General features: G+C 43.0%; 1 protein-coding gene across 1 annotated transcript in view; it reads right to left on the reverse strand.

Annotated features, from left to right (window-relative positions):
• Window positions 1-19,709: 19,709 nt before the first annotated feature.
• AHI1 (Abelson helper integration site 1) overlaps window positions 19,710-23,518 on the reverse strand; it is a 95,180-nt gene continuing 91,371 nt past the window's right edge. The window contains exon 25 of the mRNA XM_054162615.1: window positions 19,710-20,339. Within this exon, the coding sequence (XP_054018590.1) occupies window positions 20,111-20,339 (229 nt within the window). The 3' untranslated portion in view covers window positions 19,710-20,110. The remainder of the gene's footprint in view (window positions 20,340-23,518) is intronic.

A 23,518-nucleotide genomic window follows, 5' to 3' on the forward strand; every position in this document is an offset into this window, starting at 1 on the left:
CCCATCCAGAGTTTGTACATCTGAAAAAGAAGTTCTCTTCAGAATATCAGCCTTGGCTTTCAGGCTTAGTCCATCTGAGGTAAAAACTTGCTTATTTGTAGAAGCAATCAGCATTCACTTTCCTCAGTTACCACTGTCTGCTGATAAAGTATTTCAGGTTTCAGCTCCACCATTTTACACAGACGATACTGTTTACCCTAAATGCATGTCTGCATTGGAGAACAGTTTGAAATGATGTCAAATACGAGTTCACAACACCATAAAACTGCCTGTTTACAAAGTAAAAAGTATAGACTGTAAACCTTGCATTAAATTCAATCTGTCTGCATAACAATGACTAGCTATTACTGATGCATCTGGATGTGAAAGGCATAAGAATAGCGTTGTAGCTGCTTCAGGTAACTCGCCAAACCAAAAGGAAATCATGAGTCACTTTTCTTAATGATGTCAATATTCTGCCAAACTTAAGATAAAACTGGCAGTGTGGATAGAAAGTTCAGAGACCCGCTCAAGCACCCTGCAACATGCAAGCTCTCAGCAGCTAGCATGAAAAGTGACTTATTTACAATGGAGTAAGACAAGGATTTTAGGGAGAGCAATATTTCTGTTAGACTACCCACTACAGCTTCTTAGACCAATGGCTGAACTAATACAAAGATATTTCAGACTTTTTATTTTCTCCATAGCAGAAAACAGAATCTCACTTGCACTCTTAGGCAATGACAGCTACAAGAGCCTTCATTAATTACATTATACACACATGGCAAAGTGATGTCCTGTGACTACACGTTGGGACTACGTTGGTGCCACATCCAGCTGGTGGCCAGTCAGTAGTGGAATCCCCCAGGGATCAGTGCTGGGCCCTGTGTTCCTTAACATCTTTATTGATGATCTGGATGAGGGCATTGAGTCCATCATCAGTAAATTTGCTGACGATACCAAGCTGGGGGCAGGAGTTGATCTGCTGGAGGGTAGAGAGGCTCTGCAGAGGGACCTCGACAGGCTGGGCAGATGGGCAGATTCAACAGCATGAGATTTAACACATCCAAGTGCCGGGTTCTGCACATTGGCCACAACAACCCCATGCAGAGCTACAGGCTGGGGTCAGAGTGGCTGGAGAGCGGCCAGGCAGAGAGGGACCTGGGGGTGCTGGTTGATGATGAACATAAGCCGGCAATATGCCCAGGCAGCCAGGAGGGCCAATGGCATCCTGGCCTGCATCAAGAACAGTGTGGCCAGCAGGAACAGGGAGGTCATTGTGCCCCTGTACACTGCACTGGTTAGGACACACCTCGAGTCCTGTGTCCAGTTCTGGGCTCCTCAGTTTAGGAAGGAGGTTGACTTGCTGGAGCATGTCCAGAGAGGGGCAAAAAAGTTGGTGAGGGGCTTGGAACACAAGCCCTATGAGGAGAGGCTGAGGGAGCTGGGGTTGCTTAGCCTGGAGAAGAGGAGACCTTATTGCAGTCTACGACTACCTGAAGCGGGGTTGTAGACAGGCAGAGGCTGGTCGCTTCTCCCAGGCAACCAGTACCAGAACAAGAGGGCACAGTCTCAGGCTGCACCAGGGGAGGTTTAGGCTGGAGGTTAGGAGGAAGTTTTACACAGAGAGAGTGATTGCCCACTGGAATGGGCTGCCTGAGGAGGTGGTGGAGTCACCATCACTGGAGGTGTTCAGGAGGAGACTTGACAGGGTGCTTGGTTGCATGGCTTAGTTGGTTGGGTGGTGTTGGATGATAGGTTGGACACGATGATCTTGAAGGTCTCTTCCAACCTGGTTTATTCTATTCTATTCTATTCTATTCTATTCTATACTATACTATACTATACTAGTGGTGCAAAATGAGTGTTGGCATGACCCTACTACAGAAAGTTAAACGTGGCATTAACACCACTCATTAGAAAGTCTAAATAGCAGAAATGTTTAGGAGCACACTATGTGTTAAACTGGGTTAAGATCATTGTTCCAGATGTTATCCTGTTTTGCCTTACGCAGCAGATGGTGGTACCTGTTGCTGTAGAGACAGGTGAGGTCTACCTGCAAAACAGCTAAGGAAAGCTGGAGAAGGAAAGCCATTCTCTTTTGGGTACTGACATGAGTCAGTTCAGGAGGAGGCTTGATAGGGTGCTTGGTTGCATGGTTTAGTTGATTAGGTGGGTTGGATTAGTTGATAGGTTGGATGTGATGATCTTGAAGTGCTCTTCCAACAGGATCTGGTCCGTCTATTCTATTCTATTCTATTCTATTCTATTCTATTCTATTCTATTCTATTCTATCCTATCCTATCCTATCCTATCCTATCCTATATGTACTGATGTGATTTTTTGTGTGTATTTGAATATCACATGTTATTTTATAGCCAGCTACCCATGTTGTGACTATAAATATACACTTCTTTAAGACAGATCAGAATTAGAAGGCTGTAGGGAGCTTAAAATGTTTTTAAAACACCCAGTTACCTCCTCCAAACCCACCCTCTCCTCCCCTTTTATTGCAATATGCATGTGGGTTATGGGTTATTTTTCAGCTGCTGTAACTTGCTGATGTCTGTTTAACAACTTCTGATTTCTTTTCCTCTTTTCTTGGTTAACTTTGATGGCATGAGTTTGTAGAGTAGTGATGTAAAAAAACAAACAACCCAACAACCGGAGAAAACAACCTAAATTAAACATCTGTTCATATCATTTTAAAAAGAGGGAGTAAAATCAGATGTCTTTTGCTTCTGATAGTATTTTCAAAGCCCACACAAACAGCGAACAGCTCTTGAACTTTTCCATTGAATATTTTGGGTTTTTTTCCCCCTGCTAAAAGTCCTTTCATAGAGACTGTTATCCTACAAGTCTTATGTTCCACTCACATTTGAATATCTCAGCTTTTCATACTACTATTAAACTATTGTTTATTTCAATCACAACAGTAGTCAAAAATATCAAGGAGAGCCCTATTGTGTGATACAATGCAACACAACCCCAGAAAGTTCCCATTGTGTCAAGCTGAATTTGCTGTTATGAGATTTAATAGCATTGTATTGTCATGAGAATAGATCTCGCCCCTTCAAAGACTCTGTGCGTTATCTGCTGCTCTGCAACCGGCAGTGAAGGTACCTTCATGGGCAGGTGGGACTATTTATTTTCATCATACACTAGCACATCATGACATAAATCTATAGGGTCTCTGCGAGAGCTTCTTTTGTGAACATACATCAAGCTGTACAGTTAGAGCTTCCGAGCAATCCTTTGCCTTGCGTTGGATTATTGGGAGAGCTACAACTGCTCCTCTGTCGAGGAACTGCACTAATGATATGGCATGGCACTTGCTATGCAGTGCTGGCTTCTCCCTTCTGCCTACAGTCATGCAGGCTGGGATTCCTTCCATGTGTGCATTGTCCCTTGTAAAAGAAAAAGATACAAAAAGGAAAGAGAGGAGGGAGGGAGGTGAAAGTGACAAGCTATTTCTACACATTGGCCACAACCACCCCATGCAGCACTGCAGGCTGGGGACAGAGAGGCTGGAGAGCAGCCAGGTGGAAAAGGGACCTCGGGGTACTGGTTGACAGTAGGCTGAACATGAGCCAGCAGTGTGCCCCGGTGGCCAAGGTAGCCAATGGTAGCCTGGCCTGTGTCAGGAATAGTGTGGCCAGCAGGAGCAGGGAAGTCATTGTGCCCCTGTACTCAGCACTGGTTAGACCACACCTTGAGTCCTGTGTGCAGTCCTGAGCCCCGCAGCTCAAGAAAGATGTTGAATTGCTGGAATGTGTCCAGAGAAGGGCAACAAAGTTGGTGAGGAGTTTGGAGCACAAGCCCTATGAGGAGAGGCTGAGGGAGCTGGGGTTGCTTAGCCTGGAGAAGAGGAGGCTCAGGGGAGACCTTATTGACATCTACAACTATCTGAAGAGTGGTTGTAGCCAGGTGGGGGTTGGTCTCTTCTCCCAGGCAACCAGCACCAGAACAAGGATACAGTCTCAGGCTGTGCCAGGGGAGGTTTAGGCTGGGTGTTAGGAAGAAATTCTTCACTGGAGGTGTTTAAAAAGAGACTGGATGAGGCACTTAGTGCCATGGTTTAGCTGATTAGATGGTGCTGGGTGATAGGTTGGACTTGATGATCTCAAAGGTCTTTTCCAACCTGGTTAATTCTGTATTCTTTCTCGCTGGGAGCTCCATGCAGCAGCTAGGTGCACGCAGCCTGGTGCCTGTGTTGTGCTCTGCCATGTTGTGTGGCAATGCACTATCTTTGATCCCCGGGGGAGGTGAGGAGGAAGTTGGTTTTCACCATTAAATTTTTTTATAGATAGCAAAGTCCATCCTTCCACCTGCATCCAAAGCACGGAGGCAGCTGGCAGAACAAAGTACTAGAGAAAAATAGTTGACCAGAATGTATCTGAAATTGCCAGCATACAGGTGCAGTCTTGTTTTTCATCTCAGTGTCGGCAGTCCCTAGTGACTGTCAATGTTTTACTGAGACTAATTAACCCCTTTTTGCCTAGGACAGATCAGAGGAAAAAGGAAGACCAAAATCTCCACCAACCTGCACCCCAAACTTAAAACTACAAGAGAAGAGAAATGCAATAATCATGCCTAGTCCAGAACTGTGCCACTAAAAGCTTGCTACAAAAGTAAAAAGACACAGCAAAAGTATGGGGGAACTTTGCATTTTGGGATTGTGGAGACTGTTCCAAGGTTAGCATGCTACTTCTGACACCTGAATGAGGTGGTGAAGATAAACAGAGAAATCACCCACTGCTGAAGCACCGCCAGCTCCTGAGTGTAAAGGAGCAGTTGTTAAGCAAGGAATAGTAAAACAGAACAATAAACTTGGATAAGCACTGTAGACAGGAAGTCAGGGAATGTGAACAACAGAAACTGAAGATAAGAACTCCCAAAGCTGCAGCCTGGCTGAGCTGTCAACATTAAACATTCCGTCAGATCCTCAAGGAGAAGTGGTGGCCAGGGAGCCTTGTGACTTTTAACTTTCTTCCTCAGAGAAGCCAGGCAAAATCCCAATGATCCATGCAAAAGGCAGGATTGGTCCCTTCCATGTAGTGCTTTGTGTTCCTTCTCTGTCTGGTTGTTCAAGTACTAAACTATAGGCTTCCATTGCTACCCCAAGGACATGATTCCACAATCACAATGTCAGGATCTTTCCATTTACACGTATCCTATATTTTGCTTCTCATTTTCATCTCATTCTTGTAATTTATACTTCCTCCTCCTCCACCAAAAAAAAAAAAAGTAAAAAATTATTTGTATGTTCTCATTATTTACCTCATTTTCACATTCTCACCAGCTAAATAGCTATCATCAACTGAAGTACATTGAGTTCTCTGATGGCCTCCATAGAAGTTACCCATCAGTGATGGCAGAGCGGTTCTGAATCCCTCCAGCCCGCCAGGGCCAGGGTCAGGCTCACCACAGCCACAGGAGGAGAATGTGTTTAACTTGAAGCAGAAAAGTTTCTTCTCTTGAGGAAAGTATATTTAGTTCAGGTTACTTTCCCCCCAACATCAGGTTTTCCATAGCAACTTGAATTAGACCTAACCACGTTTCTGTCACAAACACTGACAGCTTCCTACCCATCACCAAAAGCCAACTGATGGCATGACAGACAAGTCAAACAGGAAGGCAAAATCTGGCTTGTTTTCACTCTCATTCTTTGGTGTGACCACATTAGGAGGAGAGACAGGCATTTGAATTAAAAATAAGAGATGCTCTCTACCTTGCTCTTCTGTCAAGCTTTCTAAATTGCTTTCATGAATTCTGTCTCAGTTTCCAGTATGGAGACTTTGGAAGACACTCTGAGGCTCCTGTCCAGCTGTAACAAAGTGCAAACTCTGATCTACCAAAGCCTTTGTAGCTTTAATAAGGCAGTTTTGGTAAAGGTAGTAAAGCATAGGTCTGGGATAAAAAGGACAAGGCAGGCTGCAAGAGGGGGAAAGCCTCAGCTGTGCTGGCAGGGCAGGAGTTCAGCGCTGGTGTCAGAGCTGTTGAGCCCTACGTGATTCACTTCAAACAAGCCAGTTCAAAACACCTCATCAGCCTGGAGTTGGGGATTCTTGAGCTGCAGTCACATTCCTGGCCCTCAGCAAAACCGCCCACTCTGCTTCTTGGGGGAAGTGTCAAGGAAAGCAATGCCTCCAGACCCAAGAGGTGAAAGCCTGCCACAGGGCTAGAGCTGCTGGAAAGCTGGGCCGTGATGCAATGCTTTGGCAATTGCCAGCTGTGCTTGCGCTGCTGTGCCAGTTGTGCCTTCCACATCCCTTGCTTTGAAAGATGCCATCACAGACTGAGTGAAAGGCAAAATATTTCCCTTGCCAAGACATTAGAACAGCAAGTTATGGATGTTTTGTTGGCAATGAAAACAGAAAATACATTTGGAAGGCATCTCAAGAGGTCATTGTGTTCACCCTCAAGCTTTTAAGCAGTATTGAGCCTGAGAAGCAATCCTGCAATGGATCTGTTTAAGCTCTCCTTGAATGTCTGTGGTAGTGGAGATCCCCAGTTTCTTCTTCAGGCATCTCCATGCTTAGTACAGTGCCTTCTCTATGAATCTTGCTTGCTGCAGGTCAAGCCCATTCCTCTCTTTTTTTTTCCCAATCATGCTATTTTCCTCTTTACAGCAATATTGATAGTGACAATAAATAATCATCCTTCAATGAAATGGAATGAGACTTAGAAATATCAATCATTGGGAACCTTCAGCTGAAAGGCAGTGCAGGTTGGCAATGTAGTATGACAAAACCTGCTCTTTGGCTGTAAAGGACTCTTATGTTTAATATTTCAGGATTTAACTGGATTCACACTGCTGAATTGAAATTCCACAGCAAATGGAATTCCAGGCTTGCCAAATGACTTTCTCCCAGTCATATATCATATCACTTTGCATACATTTGAATGGTCAAACAACTATTTAGTCCCAGGAATGATTTGTTCTTTCATTAATGGAGACTAGATGAAAGCCACAGATAACGGCTCATAGAGATTGAACATAAAGTAAAACTCCTTTTATTGCACAGGATCTGCAGCCCAAGTACCATGGCAATAATCTAATGATGCCAAAACTTGGATGCCCTTCAAATGCTTCAGAACAATAGATGCTGTCAACATGACCTACACAAGCTACCAGCAACAGAGAAGGCAGAGTCTGAAGTTACACTTCTCCTCTGCCACCATGGGCAGCCCGTAAGGGCAGTGCCTCAGGGGCACCTAGACAGTGCTGTGCACATAGAAAGCTGGGCAAGGGGCTAGTACCATTCAGACTTGGTCTATTTTTTTTCCTCTCTTAAAGAGACCCTCTAAAATCCAGCTGCCATTGAAGCCACTGCTAAAACTCCCAGAAGTGAGTCAGAACCCTTGTTAGGATATTCCAAGAGCAGTTAATCCCAGCAGCTCTCCCTGACTTCAGCAGGACTTGCCCAGCAATGAAGAATGCTTGCAGGACTTCCACATTTTAAGTTACCAAGGGCTCATCCTGAGCAAGAAGTGTGTGATGAAAGCTATCCCTAAAGCAGCTCCAGCGCTTTGGAACAGACACTGAGGAGCTTCCTCAGGGCCAAGTGTGCAGCACGCTACGGATGATCAAATATGTCAAGTGCAGTCAGCTGTACATCAGCAGCCCCTTTAGAAACGTTCATCTTCCATCGTTTGCCACCAAAACCCCCACAATATTTTAATGGCTGGTGGGATCATTAAAATCCGTGTGCCCACGTGTAGCACAAAACTAAATTACAGCTGGAGCGAATATATTTTACTTGCAAGGAAGTAGATTTGGTACTTTCAGAGAGTTTGTGGGGATGGGAAAGGGTAAGGAAAATAACCCAACAAAAACATGGTGTAATTAATTTCCTCTCTATTATTTCCCTCCTTTCCACCAAATACTGCATTCACTGACTACATTATTTCCTCAACAGAGTGTTAATTCTGAAATGTGGAGAAAGATTCCCCCATTGAGAAGAAATGTGAGATCATTACATTCATTCACTGGCTGAGATCACAAAAGAAGGAAAATGGACATGAAAAAAAGACCAAGTTCTCCAACAGTGAGGCTTTCCCAACTGGACTGAAGTATTTATTTTAGCTTACACATATTGTTCAGTGAATTAATGAACTGAAGGTGCACAGAGCAGGACCCCCCAAGAACACCCACCTCTCCTGTCACAGTGTCACACTGCATAGTTTGCAAAAGCCTAAGTGGTAACAGCAGTTATTAGTCTTCTTTCAATGTAAAAGTACTCCCACTCCTTAATGAGGGCTTGCTTACAATTGACATAAACACTGGAACCGCAGCACGACCTTCTTATCTTTTGATGGGGCATTATTATCATCTCATGTAGTGTAAAAGAGGCCAGGTCTCTCCTCAAGTACTCCTTAACACTCTTCTGTTCTATTATCAAATTGGCACACCACCCTGTATGTTAGACAGGCATTCCCATTTGAGGGGGACAGCAGCTTGGGTCCTTTCCTTGCCAGCTTATCCAGCATTTATCTTCTCTCTCTGTTTTGATGGTAATTATCACGTACAAATACATGAAACCTGAGGGAAAAAGTAACTTCTCTTTCCTTGCCATGGAACATACCTCAAGGATTTGAGTTTTTCTGGCCAGAGTCCCATGCCAGACTTTTGCAGTTCCAGTGGTACTTGTTCCCCAGTCTATTAGAGCTGTCAGGGGAGAGTGCATTGTGATAAGTTATAGACTCCAACTGAATAATCCACAAAGGCCTTTTTTAAAGCTTTTCATCTCATGTCTGATATTGCCAGCCCCCAAAATAAGAGAATCAAAGTTGCCTATCCAAGCCATGAGACTGAGAAACATCAGTTTACAGAAGCACATCAACCAAAAAACCACCCCAAACTCAAAACTTGGTCCCACCCACCCCAAACTCAAAACTTGGTCCCACCATAAATAGGAACAATTTTCCAACCACTAACTGAGCCATACAGGTACGTGACAGATAAACTGTTAAGATTCTGCTAGACAAGGGCTTGAGGACTGTGCATTGTCAAGGCAGTTGTACCTAGATTATCTCTCAGGCTGTCTGAAGGACAAATATTAGTATCTCCAGCTAAAGACAGGGAAATTGAGGTGGAGGTTCAATTTACCCCAGGCCATGCCATAAATCATCAGAACAGTAGAGTTAAAACTGAATAGCCATGGGCTCGTGAGTTCTGGAGAAGGACTCAGGGTCAGGATTTTTGCTGCAGCTAGAGATTTATGACAGAGGAGATAATGAATAAAACATTTTCACTGTCATTTTTTTTCCCCTCAAAGAATGGTTATTAAGCACCAACACTGATTTAGTGGGTGTTACAGATGCTATTGTAGAGGAAGAAAAAGGCAACTAATAATAATGTGCTTAGCACAGAGATAGGAAATATATAACCATCTAATTTAAATGGCCCCAGAAATACTTCATTTTGCTCTGTCACACTGCTGTCAGCTAAAACTAAGCTTGGGCATAAGACAGAGAGAAAAATTAATACAATAGATATGCCTTGTAATGAAATCACATGGACACAGGTTATACCAGAGAGGGGTGTCTAACCTCTTGCTCTCTGTAAAAACCTATGCACAGTTAAGCATTCCTATCATGTGTCCCATTCCTTATCTCTTTTCCACACAAACAAAAACAATTCCCTGCACATTCCTCATAGGTTTCTAAATCTCTTGTCACCTCCACTGCTGTTTCCTGGACACTCTTCAGTTTGTCTACAAGTTTCAGCATGTGGTGCCCAAAACTAAAGCAAAGGATTCCCACTGAGGCTTCACCAGCATGGCTTGGAAAGAAAGAACCATCTTCTGATCTTACACATTTCATCTCTGCTAATATTAAGATTCAGATGACTTGTTTTTCAAACAGCCATAGCATGTTGTTCACAGAATCACAGAATGTTAAGGCCTGGAAGGGACCTTGAAAGATCATAGTCCAACCCCCCTGCCAGAGCAGGATCACCTGTACCAGATCACACAGGAACACATTCAGGTGGGTCTTGAATATCTCTAGAGAGGGAGACTCCACAATCCCCCTGGGAAGCCTGTTCCAGTGTTCCATCAACCTCACAGGGAAAAAAGAAATCCTCCTGTTTCCATGGAACTTCCTATGCCTCAACTTCCACCCATTGCTCCTTGTCCTGTCATTGGGCATCACCAAGAAGAGCCTGGCTCCATCCACTTGACACTCACCCTTTACATATTTATAAGCATTAATGAGGTCACCCCTCAGGCTCCTCTTCTTCAAGCTGAAGAGCCCCAGCTTCCTCAGTCTCTCCTCATAAGGAAGATGTTCCACTCCATCATTTTTGTGGCTCTGTGCTGGACCCCTTCGAGCAGTTCCCTGAGGTCTTCCTTGAGCCGAGGGGCCCAGAACTGGACACAATATTCAGATGTGGCCTCACCAGGGCAGAGTAGAGGGGGAGGAGAACCTCTCTCAGCCTGCTAACCACATCCTTCTAATACACCCCAGAATGGCATTGTTGATTCACTTAGTTTGTGTTTGAAGCCATCACATTTAACATTTTCCGCACAAACCTGAAGAGCCAGTTTAGATTTTTGCCTGGTTACTTCTTCATCTACTTAGCACAAATCTTCCTGGCCCACATTTTACTAATTTGCACAATTACTTCCACTTCCCCCAGTAATTTTTAATTCTGGTCACATCCTGCAAAGAGCCTGCAACCTCCTGGTGCCACACACAGGTTTTATAAATGCTACCACATCATCCAGCTCGTTAATGGAAATAGTGACTAGAAGTGACAGAGAACTGACCTCAGGGACCCCACATGCAATATTTCCCTGCTATGATAACTGCACTTGGGTACCTCTTCTTTCAATGCAACTTTTCTTTTTGCATTACTTATGCATCAACTCCTTATAGTTTCATCTAGAGAAACTGTAAACCACCTTTCCCTCCTTTGCTTATCAAAAAATATGAGCCTTATCAAAAACCTTACTGGAATAAAATTTGTCACACTTCATGTGCAGGCTTGCTCAGGCCATTTAGAACTACAAAGCAGCAAATTCATTTGGGTCTTCAGCATCAGCGTTTTTCCACACAAAGACTTTCTCCTCCCTACCCCCCCCCCCAAAAAAAAGGTTATTTAAGCACAGACATTCTCTGTGAAAAACTGTCCAAATGGACAACACTTCCTGTGGCAATGTAACTACTAGTTTTTATCCCCAAATCACTGCTGGTATTTTCAAGTAAATACCCATAAAATTAGGCTAATTAATTAGGTCATTGAGTATTTTGGATGTCAGTGTCAGATTAAAGTTGGTTAATCTGATTTAAAATTCACAAAATCAGCTGTAAATGAGGCCCAACAAAATGGAAACAAATGATGATTTCAACACCTCTTGATAAATCACTTCCTCGCCTTTCAGACGGCACTAAGGTTCCAGACTACAACTTTAAATTTAGCTTTCCAAAGCATTTTCAAGTGCTTTTCATCCTAGAGCAGGTACCTCAGCAGCTTAGGACAGAAGCAGCTAAAACCAGTTCTACTCACACCTTTCCAGTCAAAGAAAGTTATAATGATAGTGACAAATAACTGGCCAAGTAGCCTAATCAAAAAAGCCAACCTTCAAAAGGGCCGGTACAAAACCAGGCAACTATATCAATATTTGCACAAATTTGTCCAGGAGTGAATAGGTTCTTTGAGTCCCAGGAGGCATGACTGCCTGAAGAAGTGAGTCACCCTGGGGATGGATGGCAGGGTGTCTGTCAGAGAGAAAAGCAGCATTTGATGCCTGGGCATCTGGCACGCTGCCACCCATCCCATTTCTCCATTTCAGCTGGAGTTTTACAGAGGACGCAGGAGGCCAGCGGGGAACTGAGGGCGGCTGGGAGGGAGAATGGGAGCAGCACCACAAATTGCATGTCCTTCCAGGAGCCCTTAATCCCATGTGACATTTGCCACTGCTTACAAATCTGTGTACAGCAGGGCCTGTTTGCCACACTGCTGTACCAAGCAGTGGGGAGACTGCCAGAGTGCCGCTCCAACACTTGGCTGGTTTTGCACTGGTTCAGGTGACAAGCAAACTCTCTTTTTGTTTCTCGTGAAACTTTTACTCAATTCACAGGATTCAACCTGACCCTGCAGGATGTATTCATGCCAAGGAACTCCAAGTCACACAATAAACTTTGCAAGCGAGGTTAACCACCGTTCAGCTACAGCTTCAGGGGCAAATAAATGCACCTTCATGTCTGGAAGCTGTGCTGGTCCATTGTTGGGTCCTAAGTAAGCAGGTATCTAAACTTAGCTGATTCTAGCTCTCAGAAGTGATGGCAGGGTTCCAGAAAAAGGTACCGACAGTTCAAACGAATTAGGAACAGGTTTCTTCAATGATACAGAGATAAGTTTCCAATATGTATTACCACGCATTCAAAAAAAGGAGCAAAACCAGAAAACAAAAAGAAAACCCAGAAAAACAACACCAGAAAACAAACAAAGAAAAAAGATACCCCAGAACTTTCACAGATGTTACAGCACTGCTCGTAGCGTGGGAAACTGGCTGAGTTCAAACGATTCGGTGCAGCAACCTCAGCCTACAAAAAGGCTGAACCTTGACAGTGTTTGACCAGTCCTCTCCACATAAAACTTATTCTCAGAATAAGGAACCTGAGATAAACATTAGGATGCATCATCTTTGGTGGCAGGCCCTGTAAGTGTATTTAGGCTGAAAATCTTACAGCTTGCTCCCCCTATTTTTTGATGGCTCAGCAGAAACTGTAGTTGATAGTGGTACGACTTGGCTGTCAGCTTTACAAGTCCTGTTTTTCCTCCTGTTTCACTGGCATGAAACCCCCCCAGTAAATGCTAACTAAGCATTGCCAAAAATATCTCTCCTGATGAAGCAAATTGAATCAAACTGATGCTAGATGATACCACAAACCAATTAGGAAACTGTAACTTAGATCATGTCTACATGGGTCTCTGCCCTTCAACACAGAACCTGATTAACAACCAGAACCTGGGAATTCATAGATTTTTTTCCCCCCCATGAATTCAGTCTACTCAGGGACCTAGCTGGAAGCAACAAAGTCTGTAGCCCTTGGTCTATGAACCTGATATCAAAACCATTGCCTCGAGTGAGTTTCATCAAGAGCCAGGTGCCCAGGTTTCAAACAGGATCCAGACCCCCACCCTATTTTGTTGTCAAAGAGTATAAAGGGTAATACACAGAGACCCTGCCTTTTGCATGTGGAAAATAAAAGTGCTGTCTAGAGCTTCCACCTTGGTTTCCTTGTGCTGGCTCAGTGACTGGAGTGACTGGCTCTGCCCTGCTCAGTGCCAACCTGCAGTGTCCTCTCTCAGGAATGTGCCCCAGGTGGCATCCCTCTGGGAACTAAGTGTGCTCTCCTGCCTACTGACGTGCCCCTAGGGGAGCCCGCCTGGTTCTCATCCAGACCTCTGGACTGAGGCAACAAATTAGGAGCTTTAGAGTCTAAATTGGGAGTTCTGTTTCCAGGATGTTTCCTTTGTTGAAAAGGACCTGCAAGGCTGTATCCTTCATTGGGCAGCAAGCCAGCAGGCCACATGTTGCTCCACACCTTCTGTCTGCTTACACAGGTCTAAGCTGCCCCAAGATATTAACTGCATTGTAGTATTTGCCTCAGCAGAAAAGCCATTTTTGGTTGCCCACCCATTGTAGTCCAGACCTGAGCAGCTCCAGATATGCTCTTGGTGAAGCAGGAGGGGTAGCAGAAGCCCTCACAGCCACACTGCAGAGCATATTTACTGCCCCTTCTGCCCTTTCCCTGATGTCACTTTCTCATTATAACATTATACCAAATCACAATGGGGATTAACCACCCCCGTATAAGCTTATTATAGGCTTATGCAGGCTGCTAGGGCTTGGCTTTAGATGGCATTTATTTTAATGAGCCTCAGGCTGATGTCACTGCTACACTCATGACTGTATATCCCCGTTGAGTGCTACAATCAACGTGGAACATAAAATTCAGTTGCTTTATAAAGCATCTATACAAAGGTGTGAAAAGCCTGATGACATGCACTAGAAAAAAAAAAGGCTGATGATGCAATGGTAAAATAAAAATGTCAAAGTGTAACTAAGGGAACAATTACAGTCCATAATGAAAAATGACACTGCCAAGTGAGTAACACTTGATGGCAACTACTTGCATTTACTCTGCACCACTCACCTGCAGCAACACATATGCAAAGGCTTAACTTGTGCACATTAAAGCGTGGTGCAAGCAAGTACGTAAAACAAGGGAAGAAAGAGGATTTTTCTTCAAATCATACAGTTGTTCAGGGCTGAATTTGCTGTATTTAGCTGTGGATTAACAGCAAAGTCTTCAAGATGGAAGGTGCCTCCAGAAACACATGAAATTCAGTATGTCTCCATTTTAACTGAGAGCTGAAGCAAGAAATTGAGGGTAAGAAGATGAGTATGTGGAGGACCTACTTTAGTCACCTTCGTGAGAACTAAGCAGTAAGAGACACTGAAAAATTGGCTTCTGAGAAATTAATTATGTCTCTTTTCAGCTCACAGACAATTTCATTGAAACTCACTCTTATTAAACAAAACGGTGTCTTTAACATAGGCAGATATAACAGTATGGACTGATCAAGAAGAAAGTTAAAATTGGCAGAGTGTTTCAGCTTCACTTCTTATTTTCAGTCTCCAAACACATGGCCAGAGCCTGCACTGACTCACAAAATGTGTGAAAAGAGGCTCCTCAGTCGAACATGTCCACAGAACATCATTAACTCTTTTTCTGACTCCCAGAAGAGTGGGATTTAAGCCAATATATTCTGCAACTTCCTTTCCAGTTATTACCTCTGCCTGCACTGACTTTGCCAGGATCACTTCATGATGTTGGTGAATGTAAGTCTGGGAAAGACGTCTAGAGTCAAAGAAACAATGGTAATAGTGGCCTTTTTCCTCCTTCTTCTTCTTCTTTCCACCCCCCTTCTTCTCCTATTCCAACTCTACCTGCATTTTATGTGACTACAGAGTTTTCAAAGAGCTATATCATAACAGCCTGTCGCAAGTGTATTGGGTGTTTCAGTTTGCCAGACCTGTCATAATAAATTAATTACAGGATGTTGCAGAAATGGCTGAGTTCCAGCAGCATCTTGCACAGTTTAATATAGCCCTATTTCCCCATTTCGATGTATTTGTGGTTAGATAAATCCTCAGAAAATTTACAGCTGCTGCACATGAGTTTACTATACTCCCTGCCTGTGCAAGGCAATGCAAGTGCAACAAAACTGTGATGTTCTGCTCACAGCATAGATTTGACTGATACCGCTTTAGCGGCGTGGAAACATTTTTCCGCCAAAAGTGGCATCTGCAGTTTCTGTCAAGTAATTTGCATTCGAGCATTTCGTCTTGTAAACTTGCTTGCCAGTCAAACACAGTGCAAATTCATTCAGCCTGACATAGTTCTCACCAAAAACAAACCAACCACAATAAATCAGGTGGTTGGGGGGGGTTTGGATGAAATGCAGCTACCATATTATTTTTTTTATGAATACAAGCTAGAAAATATTTCTTCAGTGCTTGAAGTTAGTGTACTCTAATATATGAACTACAGCCACGCTGCTGCTGCTGAAAGCCTAATCCTCCCTGACTTTCCAGGAGTTTTGAGTCTAGGGGCTCAGCTAATCCAAGCAGATTGCAGGACTGAGAATCTATTTTTCATGTCACTGCTTGAAAACAGACCCTTCTGAAGGGAAGGCAGCTAGCGATGGGCACATAACAGACTGAACAAAGGACAAAAGTCTTGCCAAAACCACTGAATAGAACACATCTATGCATAAGGAAAGCATCATAGGATATTTGATGCTGAGAACAGCAGCTCGACACCTGATGTGAAATTCTCATCTCTGCTCTAGCTGTTTTGTGTCAGATGAACAGGTTGGAGTGCACCGAATCAATGCAGACCTTCACATTGCAGCAGCAGAAAATTCTACACATGCCTTCTGAAGACCTCAGCCAGAAATTAGGGGACCAAAGCTTCACCTATCCCAAGAGTGCTGCAAACATAGATAATACGGATCTTTCTAGCTCAGAGTTAGAACTATACTGACCTACAAGTCACTGGAGAGACACTGGAGAATATTCTTCATGGGTTCTAAGAGTTAGCCCAAAATGCTCCTGTAAATGGCATAGAACTGAAACATATTAAAAAGTGTGTATTAAAACATGACTGAAGCCACCAAAGCTCTGCCATAACATGCCTTCTCACTGTCTTGTTCCTTCTTAAGTTCCAATTTCTCATTGCCACATTCTTGCAAGTCTCCTCCAGACAGCAGTTTCCTTCTTAAGTTGCTTATTTCCTTCTCTCAGACCTCCTCGTTTCTACTCCTTCTGTGCAGTAGTTGTGTTCCTAATACACATATTTTATATTCCAAGCAGTAACACTCCTTGAACTAACACAGTATGTTTTTATAAGTGCAGGTGTACATCTGTAAATTAACTTGTCCAAAACATTCTGGAGAGTCACTCTGCAAAACGCTAAGGGAAAACCCCCCACGCACAAACCTGCACACAAATCTTTCTGGCCACCCTTCAGTATTCAGAAAACGCTCCTCTCCCCTCCCAATTTCCACATCCATAAAATAGGTTGCACTGCATACATACTAATTTCATACATGCTAGAAGAAAGATCATTAAAAAAAATTCACCACTCTTTGTGTTTACCAAACAAGTGTTTTTGCTTTAGTCTGTTCCCGCCTTAAATGAAGTATTTCCTATTCACCTTCGTAATTAGAGCAGAAGGATGTAGTGAATGAAGTGCCTCATTATCAAGTTTGTATCCATGGTCCCTGCAGAATGGCTACCATGCCGGCTATTTTTCATAGCTGTCTGCTTTTGCTTGTAATGGGCCATTGTTAACCCTAAATGATCCTTACATTCAATTCTCCATCAGACAATTGGGTCCAGCCGGCAGATTTAGTTCACTAGTCAACAGAGACTTTCAGTTGTCATGTTCCTCTGTGTTCTCATTAGCCCTTGTTTGACTGTGATCCGTCCCCTACTGCCTTCTGAATTAAGTGATGCTACAAATACACTTATTGTGTTTTATGATGTCTGTTCCTCAAATTATTTTAAGGGAAAAAAAAAAAAACCCACACCAAAAACCAACCAACAAACCAACCCAATGCAATCTGATGGCTATGGGGAAACACAGGGAAAACGGGCCAGCCCTTCTTTTCTGTTTTGCTAATTTATGCACTGCTCTCAGTGTCTCTGCCGGGTCATAAAAATGTAATAGGAACCGCGTGCTGTCACCACACTCACAAAACCTAAACCCGGCAGAACAATGAAAGACTCACGGTGCTGTTATCACCGGGCAGTTATAACTACCTAATATTTACCCCTTTTTAAAGTAAAGGTTTATCTGCTTTGTTCCAGCAATGAACTTGTACCACCCTCTAAAAAAAAAACCACCCAACCAAATATCCTTCAAATAGGCTTTTATAAGTCTTGTACTGTAATTCATGGCACAGAAAGCAGTTTTGCAGGGCACTAATAGTTGAAGACACTTGATGTAGATCTTCAGAAAAATAAAAGAATGAAATTTGTTTCCAGCAGGTAATCTGGATACTCCTGGGATTCTTTTCTTCCACTGAAATTTTAAGCCCTTTAAATACTTGGGACAATTTTCAGCAAATGTACACAAATGTTCATTTGAAAGTGATTTTCAGGAGTAATACCAACAGAAACAAGAAGCATTACATAAAGTTTAAACTAAAACCTTGTTTGGCTTTTTTTTTTTCAAGTATTGCCCTAATCTAAGCTGTCTCTTAACTTTCAACCTTTCTCCTAAGAATAAAATCTCAATGGCATTGTCTGAAGAGTAAAGAATCTACTAACGCTGAAGAGGAAAGCAGTTTGCTGAAGCCACATTTCTGAAGGAAAGGTAAAACCTGTCTTTGATGTTAAGCCATCTTAATTAGTAATGAGATTTTAGTATTCATCTACTTTGAATACTGAAAGACCACTTAGACCTTTAAAAAAATAATCAGATCTTTTTGGTCATTTTCTGTTAAGTGAAGGCAAAAAAAAATCTAGCACCACAGTGACATGGGATAAAGGATCAGAAGTGTTGAACCAACCGTGTGGTGGAGAGGAAGATAAAAAAAACAAAGAAAACAAAACAAAAGCTATTGGAAGTACAACAAAACATTATGAAAAGTTTATTTTCAGATCCCTGCATTTTCATGTTTGGCTCTTATCTGATTCCTTCTGCTTAATTGTTATTTGGAACTGTGCCTTGGAAGACACTACTGCTGCCTCTCCTCTCAATTTGGAAAGTGTGGCAAAGCAGCTCTATTCAGCTTCAGAGCAGTGAACATAATTGGAGCCCTACTTCGCAAGCATGAAAGGAGGTGCTGTGCCTTTGATTAGAACCACCATCTCTCTGTGGTGTTTATCTGAAGTGTTATTTCTGTCTTCAGCGTCCACAATGCCAAATTAACATTTTACAATGCTTTCCAATGAGCTCCCAGAACTTAGCTACTGCTCAGCTCTCCCTGACGTGGGGCTTGATGTCATGCTCTGTCCTTATTTTAAATGTGATCCAGGACATGTTAAGGAAATTAAAATGTTGAGATTCATCCCTTTTATAAATCCTTTAAATCCTACAAGTTGCATAGAATGATGCATTACATTACATTGCAAAAGCACAGAGGTAAGAGGCTAGGAGCCTCCCTGAATCAGGCAGTCCCAGGACAAAGATAATTTTACACCACCTCTGACTGGGGAAATAGACATTGGTAAGTTTCCAGCATACATATGCAAACCCCCTGGTAGGGGAGGATTCTGGACACATGCTGTAGGTAGAGCAAAGCCAGCACTGTTAGCAAAGAACAGTTAACCGGTGGGGCCAGAAAGAAGAGTATGTGATGCCATGCTTTACTCAAAGGGAGCAAGTTTGCAGATTTTCCTGGCTTTGAAACATGGGCATGGGTGTATTACAATATATAGCAACCAGTCATCTGCATCTGGGTGTATTTCACACATCAGTGCCCAACATGGTTATTCTCACTTCTTTTTTTAATAGAATCAAGTGCCCCGTCTACTGAATAAGGGCTTTCTAATTTTATGTTATTTATTGCTTCAGAAGGGGAGGAGGAGGAATTTCCTTAGCAGAGTAAAAATAAACTGGACATCATCAACCAGAAAAAAATGCCAGCACTAACAGATAGAATGTGCTCTGTTTAATATAAAACATAAATTATTTAGCACTGTAGATAACTCAGTGAAGTCATTAGCAAAAGTTCACAACATAATAGTCATTAAAAACAGACTGACACTTAGAAGGGAGTGAGGACTACAAGTAAAACAAACAGCACAGCTGGATATGAAATATTTCATTCAGACAAAAGAAAGTGCATTTGGCAAGACTGCTGCCAAAGCAGCCAGGAAATCTGACAAAACTGCAATGCATCTTTATTATGTGCAGAAAACCTCATCATGAAAAATAGAACTGCCTCCAATTGGCAACATTTATTTACCTTGGTAAGCATGAGTAGTCCCACTGAAGACAGTGTAGTTGCATAGCTGGTTATTCCAACAACTCACTTTGGAGCTGCAAAACATAGTCCAAGTGAATATTTGATGTTGGGAAAAGTCTTTGTAAAAAGCTTATGGTTTAGGTACACTGTGATGTTAATTTTCCTTCAGGATTTTACCGTCCTGAACATTCCATTTTACTTACAACACATTTTTAAATGCTACTTTAATAACTCACATAGTGGTTTGGCTTGTTTTGCTCTCCACTTTTTCACTTGATTCTCTGCTCCCAGTGGATTATGTGCAGTCTACAGAAATGCCTAAGTGAAGTTGTAATCAGATAATAACTTGGTCAATGTTGTTGTTTTCAGTGGGGTTCTCATGAAGTATTGAAGTCAGATTCAGATTTTACCAGTCCAATGAGGAGCTGAACCTTCAAGTTCTGTTGATTTCAAGGAGCCCAGAGCAAAAGTCTACCAAAACAGGTTTACACCACTTGTAAATCACAACTGGTGCCATTTTGCATATTGGAGTACTTTATTTGTTCCTTTCCAATCCTAGAGGTGAGATTGTAGTTGCAGCCTTCCATGCGGGTGCTGAGTATCACATCAGCATTTGGAATTAAATTATGACTATACATCATAGCATTCAGGCTCAAAGGCAGTGTTTGTCTTTCCATTTGTGCTTAAGTTTGAGCCTCTTGCTGCCTTTTTCTTCTTCTTCAATTCTACCCTGGGGGCTGTAGGTTCATTTTCAACACCATTAGTGGTAACTGATGATACAGGAGTATCGAGACCCATTAAGTTGTGCTGATTTCCCCTCTCATTTCTCTGTATCCTTTTCTTCTTTTTCTTTTCAACTCTAGAGGAAGGTGGATATGAAAAGAGTAAAAAGAAACACAAAGTTAGTCCAAATTTAGAGCACTTTCCACTCACAGCTGATGTGTTAGAACAATTGTTTGCCTGTCCCCCTTGAGTATAATGCTGAAACAGCTACAGAAACTACTGTTCCACAGCAGAACAAAGGCAGAAAACCCATGAAGACAAAATGAGAGACCATTCCACTAGTCCACTTTCTCACCTATCATAGCATTGCTTTGAAGAGAACTGATCATGATATTAAAAATCTGCTAGTCTTAATCAACAGTCAATAGATGTAATTGAAAAATACAACCAACCAATCTCCTCCTCCCATAAAAGCCATTGTAATTTTTCTCCCCCCATTTCCTAAACTCAAACATCAAAATACTTGCAATTAAAGAGACAGGTAGGCAAAGTGCATAAAATAGGTTTTGCCATTTTAATTTGCCTGACTATGACAGATTTACAGAGTTAGAAAGCACTTTAAGGGCTACTTATGCTTATCAGACTTCATACAATGCCAAAATCATCACTCAAGCTCCTGTATCTTTCCTAGTTAGTGTCTTTAACAAGGGAATTAGACTGGCCCTGGAGATGATGCCAGGGATTATGCAGATGTTACACTACTTCTACCATGAATTCCCATTCTTGGCAGAAGCTGTAACTTTATTTACCTATCAATAATATTTCAACTGTAACCTTTCAAGGGCAGGTACTGTCTTTGCTCAAAATTTGTATTATGCCTTGCCCAAAGGGGACTTGGTTTGTAACCAGAATTGTTACGCTTAATGCTGATGAGAACACATAAATTAGTTGATGAACCAAGATTAAAGTATGTAATGAGATCAGAGAATGTTAGGGGCCAGAAAGATCACCTCGTCCAACGCCCCTGCCAGAGCAGGATCACCTATACCAGATCACACTGGAACACATTCAGATGGGTCTTGAATAAATCCAGAGAGGGAGACTCCATGACCACTCTGGGCAGCCTGTTCCAGTGTTCCATCAACCTCACAGGGGAAAAACCATTTTCCTTCTGTTTCCATGGAACTTCCCACGTTTCAACTTCCATGCATTGCCCCTTATCCTATCACTGGGCATCATCAAGAAGAGCCTGACTCCATCCTCTTGGCACTCACCCTTTACATATTTATAAACATGAATGAGGTCACCTCACAGGCTCCTATTCTCCAAGCTAAAGAGTGCCAGCTCCCTCAGACTCTCCTCATAAGGAAGATGTTCCACTCCCTTCATCATTTTTGTGGCTCTGCACTGGACTCTTTCAAGCAGTTCCCTGTCCTTCTTGAACTGAGGGGCCCAGATGCAGCCTCATCAGGGCAGAGGAGGAAGAGAACCTCTCTCAACCTACTAACCACACCCCTTCTAATACACCCCAGAATGTCATTTGCCTTCTTGGCCACCAAGAGCACATTGCTGGCTCATGGTCAACCCTCCATCCATTAGGACCCCCAGGTCCTTTTCCCCTTTACTGCTCTTCATAGACGGGATTGTTCTTTCCCAGGTGTAGTTTGTCCCCAGTAAGGGAAAGAGCATTTTTGCTGGCAATGCTGTTCTAATATACTCATAGCAGATGAAAATGTTTACACATCAGCCTTGCTAATGCACTGATGACTATCTACCTATAGTTTGGATTTTTTCTAAGGTAAATTGTGTATTCAATAAGTACATGAAATGAATACAAGAACTGCTGCAGCTCTAATACTGGAACACCCTAAGGAAAAGGTTGTGGAGTTTACGACCCTCTGCACTAGGATTCCTGGAAGAATTTGAGAAGTACTGCTGCATCAGGAAACTGGGGTAGAAAATCGTAATTAGTCAGTCATATAATTCCCAATCGATCAATCTGAGCGCTCAGCTTGGTCTCATGCAAAATCACTTGTAAATTTATGCAGAGAGCACTACCTAGTGTAGTTCAACAAAACTGTACAGTAAGAATGTATCTTAGGAGATAATGTTTGCACTGAGAAATAATATCTGATCATTACTATTCCAGGGCAAACACTTCTAGTCTTTTCCAAAGACAGACTCACTACATGAGATTTAACACATCCAAGTGCCGGGTTCTGCACACTGGCCACAACAACCCCATGCAGTGCTACAGGCTGGGGTCAGAGTGGCTGGAGAGCAGCCAGGCAGAGAGGGACCTGGGGGTACTGGTCGATGGTAGGCTGAACATGAGCCTGCAGTGTGCCCAGGCAGCCAAGAGGGCCAATGGCATCCTGGCCTGCATCAGGAACAGTGTGGCCAGCAGGAGCAGGGAGGTCATTCTGCCCCTGTACACTGCACTGGTTAGGCCGCACCTTGAGTACTGTGTCCAGTTCTGGGCCCCTCAGTTTAGGAAGGATGTTGACTTGCTGGAATGAGTCCAGAGAAGGGCAACAAAGTTGGTGAGGGGTTTGGAACACAAGCCCTATGAAGAAAGACTGAGGGAGCTGGGGTTGCTTAGCCTGGAGAAAAGGAGACTCAGGGGTGACCTTATTACTCTCTACAACTACCTGAAGGGGGGTTGTAGACAGGCAGAGGTTGGTCTCTTCTCCCAGGCAGCCAGTACCAGAACAAGAGGACACAGTCCCAGGCTGTACCAGGGGAGGTTTAGGTTGGATGTTAGGAAGAAGTTCTATACAGAAAGAGTGATTGCCCATTGGAATGGGCTGTCTGGGGAGGTGGTGGAGTCACCATCATTGGTGGTGTTCAGGAGGAGACTTGATAGGGTGCTTGGTGCCATGGGTTAGTTGTTTAGGTGGTGTTGGATTGGTTGATGGGTTGGACGCGATGATCTTGAAGGTCTCTTCCAACCTGGTTTATTCTATTGTTCTATTGTTCTATTCTACATGCAGTCACTGCTACGATTGCAAAGACAAGTGAATCACATTTCATTATATTCTAGTCCATGGAAGAGCTTGGAAAGTGCAAACTTTCAGATTAAAGCTTCAAGATCAAGGAAATCCATCACTCAGATTTGCATCCTGACCTTAAAGCATGCAGTGAAACCTGCTCTCTCCGTGTCAGGCAATACACAAGTGCTGGGAAAAAAATGCAGCAAAACCATAGGGAATCCTACAATGTCCTTGTACATGGATAGAAAATACAGCACCAAGGAGGACTGACATGTCTGTCTTACTCCCTTTCAATTTGACAAGGTTGTCCCTCAGCACCAAA

The sequence above is a fragment of the Dryobates pubescens genome, chromosome 6 (assembly GCF_014839835.1).
Source record: "Dryobates pubescens isolate bDryPub1 chromosome 6, bDryPub1.pri, whole genome shotgun sequence".
NCBI lineage: Eukaryota > Metazoa > Chordata > Aves > Piciformes > Picidae > Dryobates > Dryobates pubescens.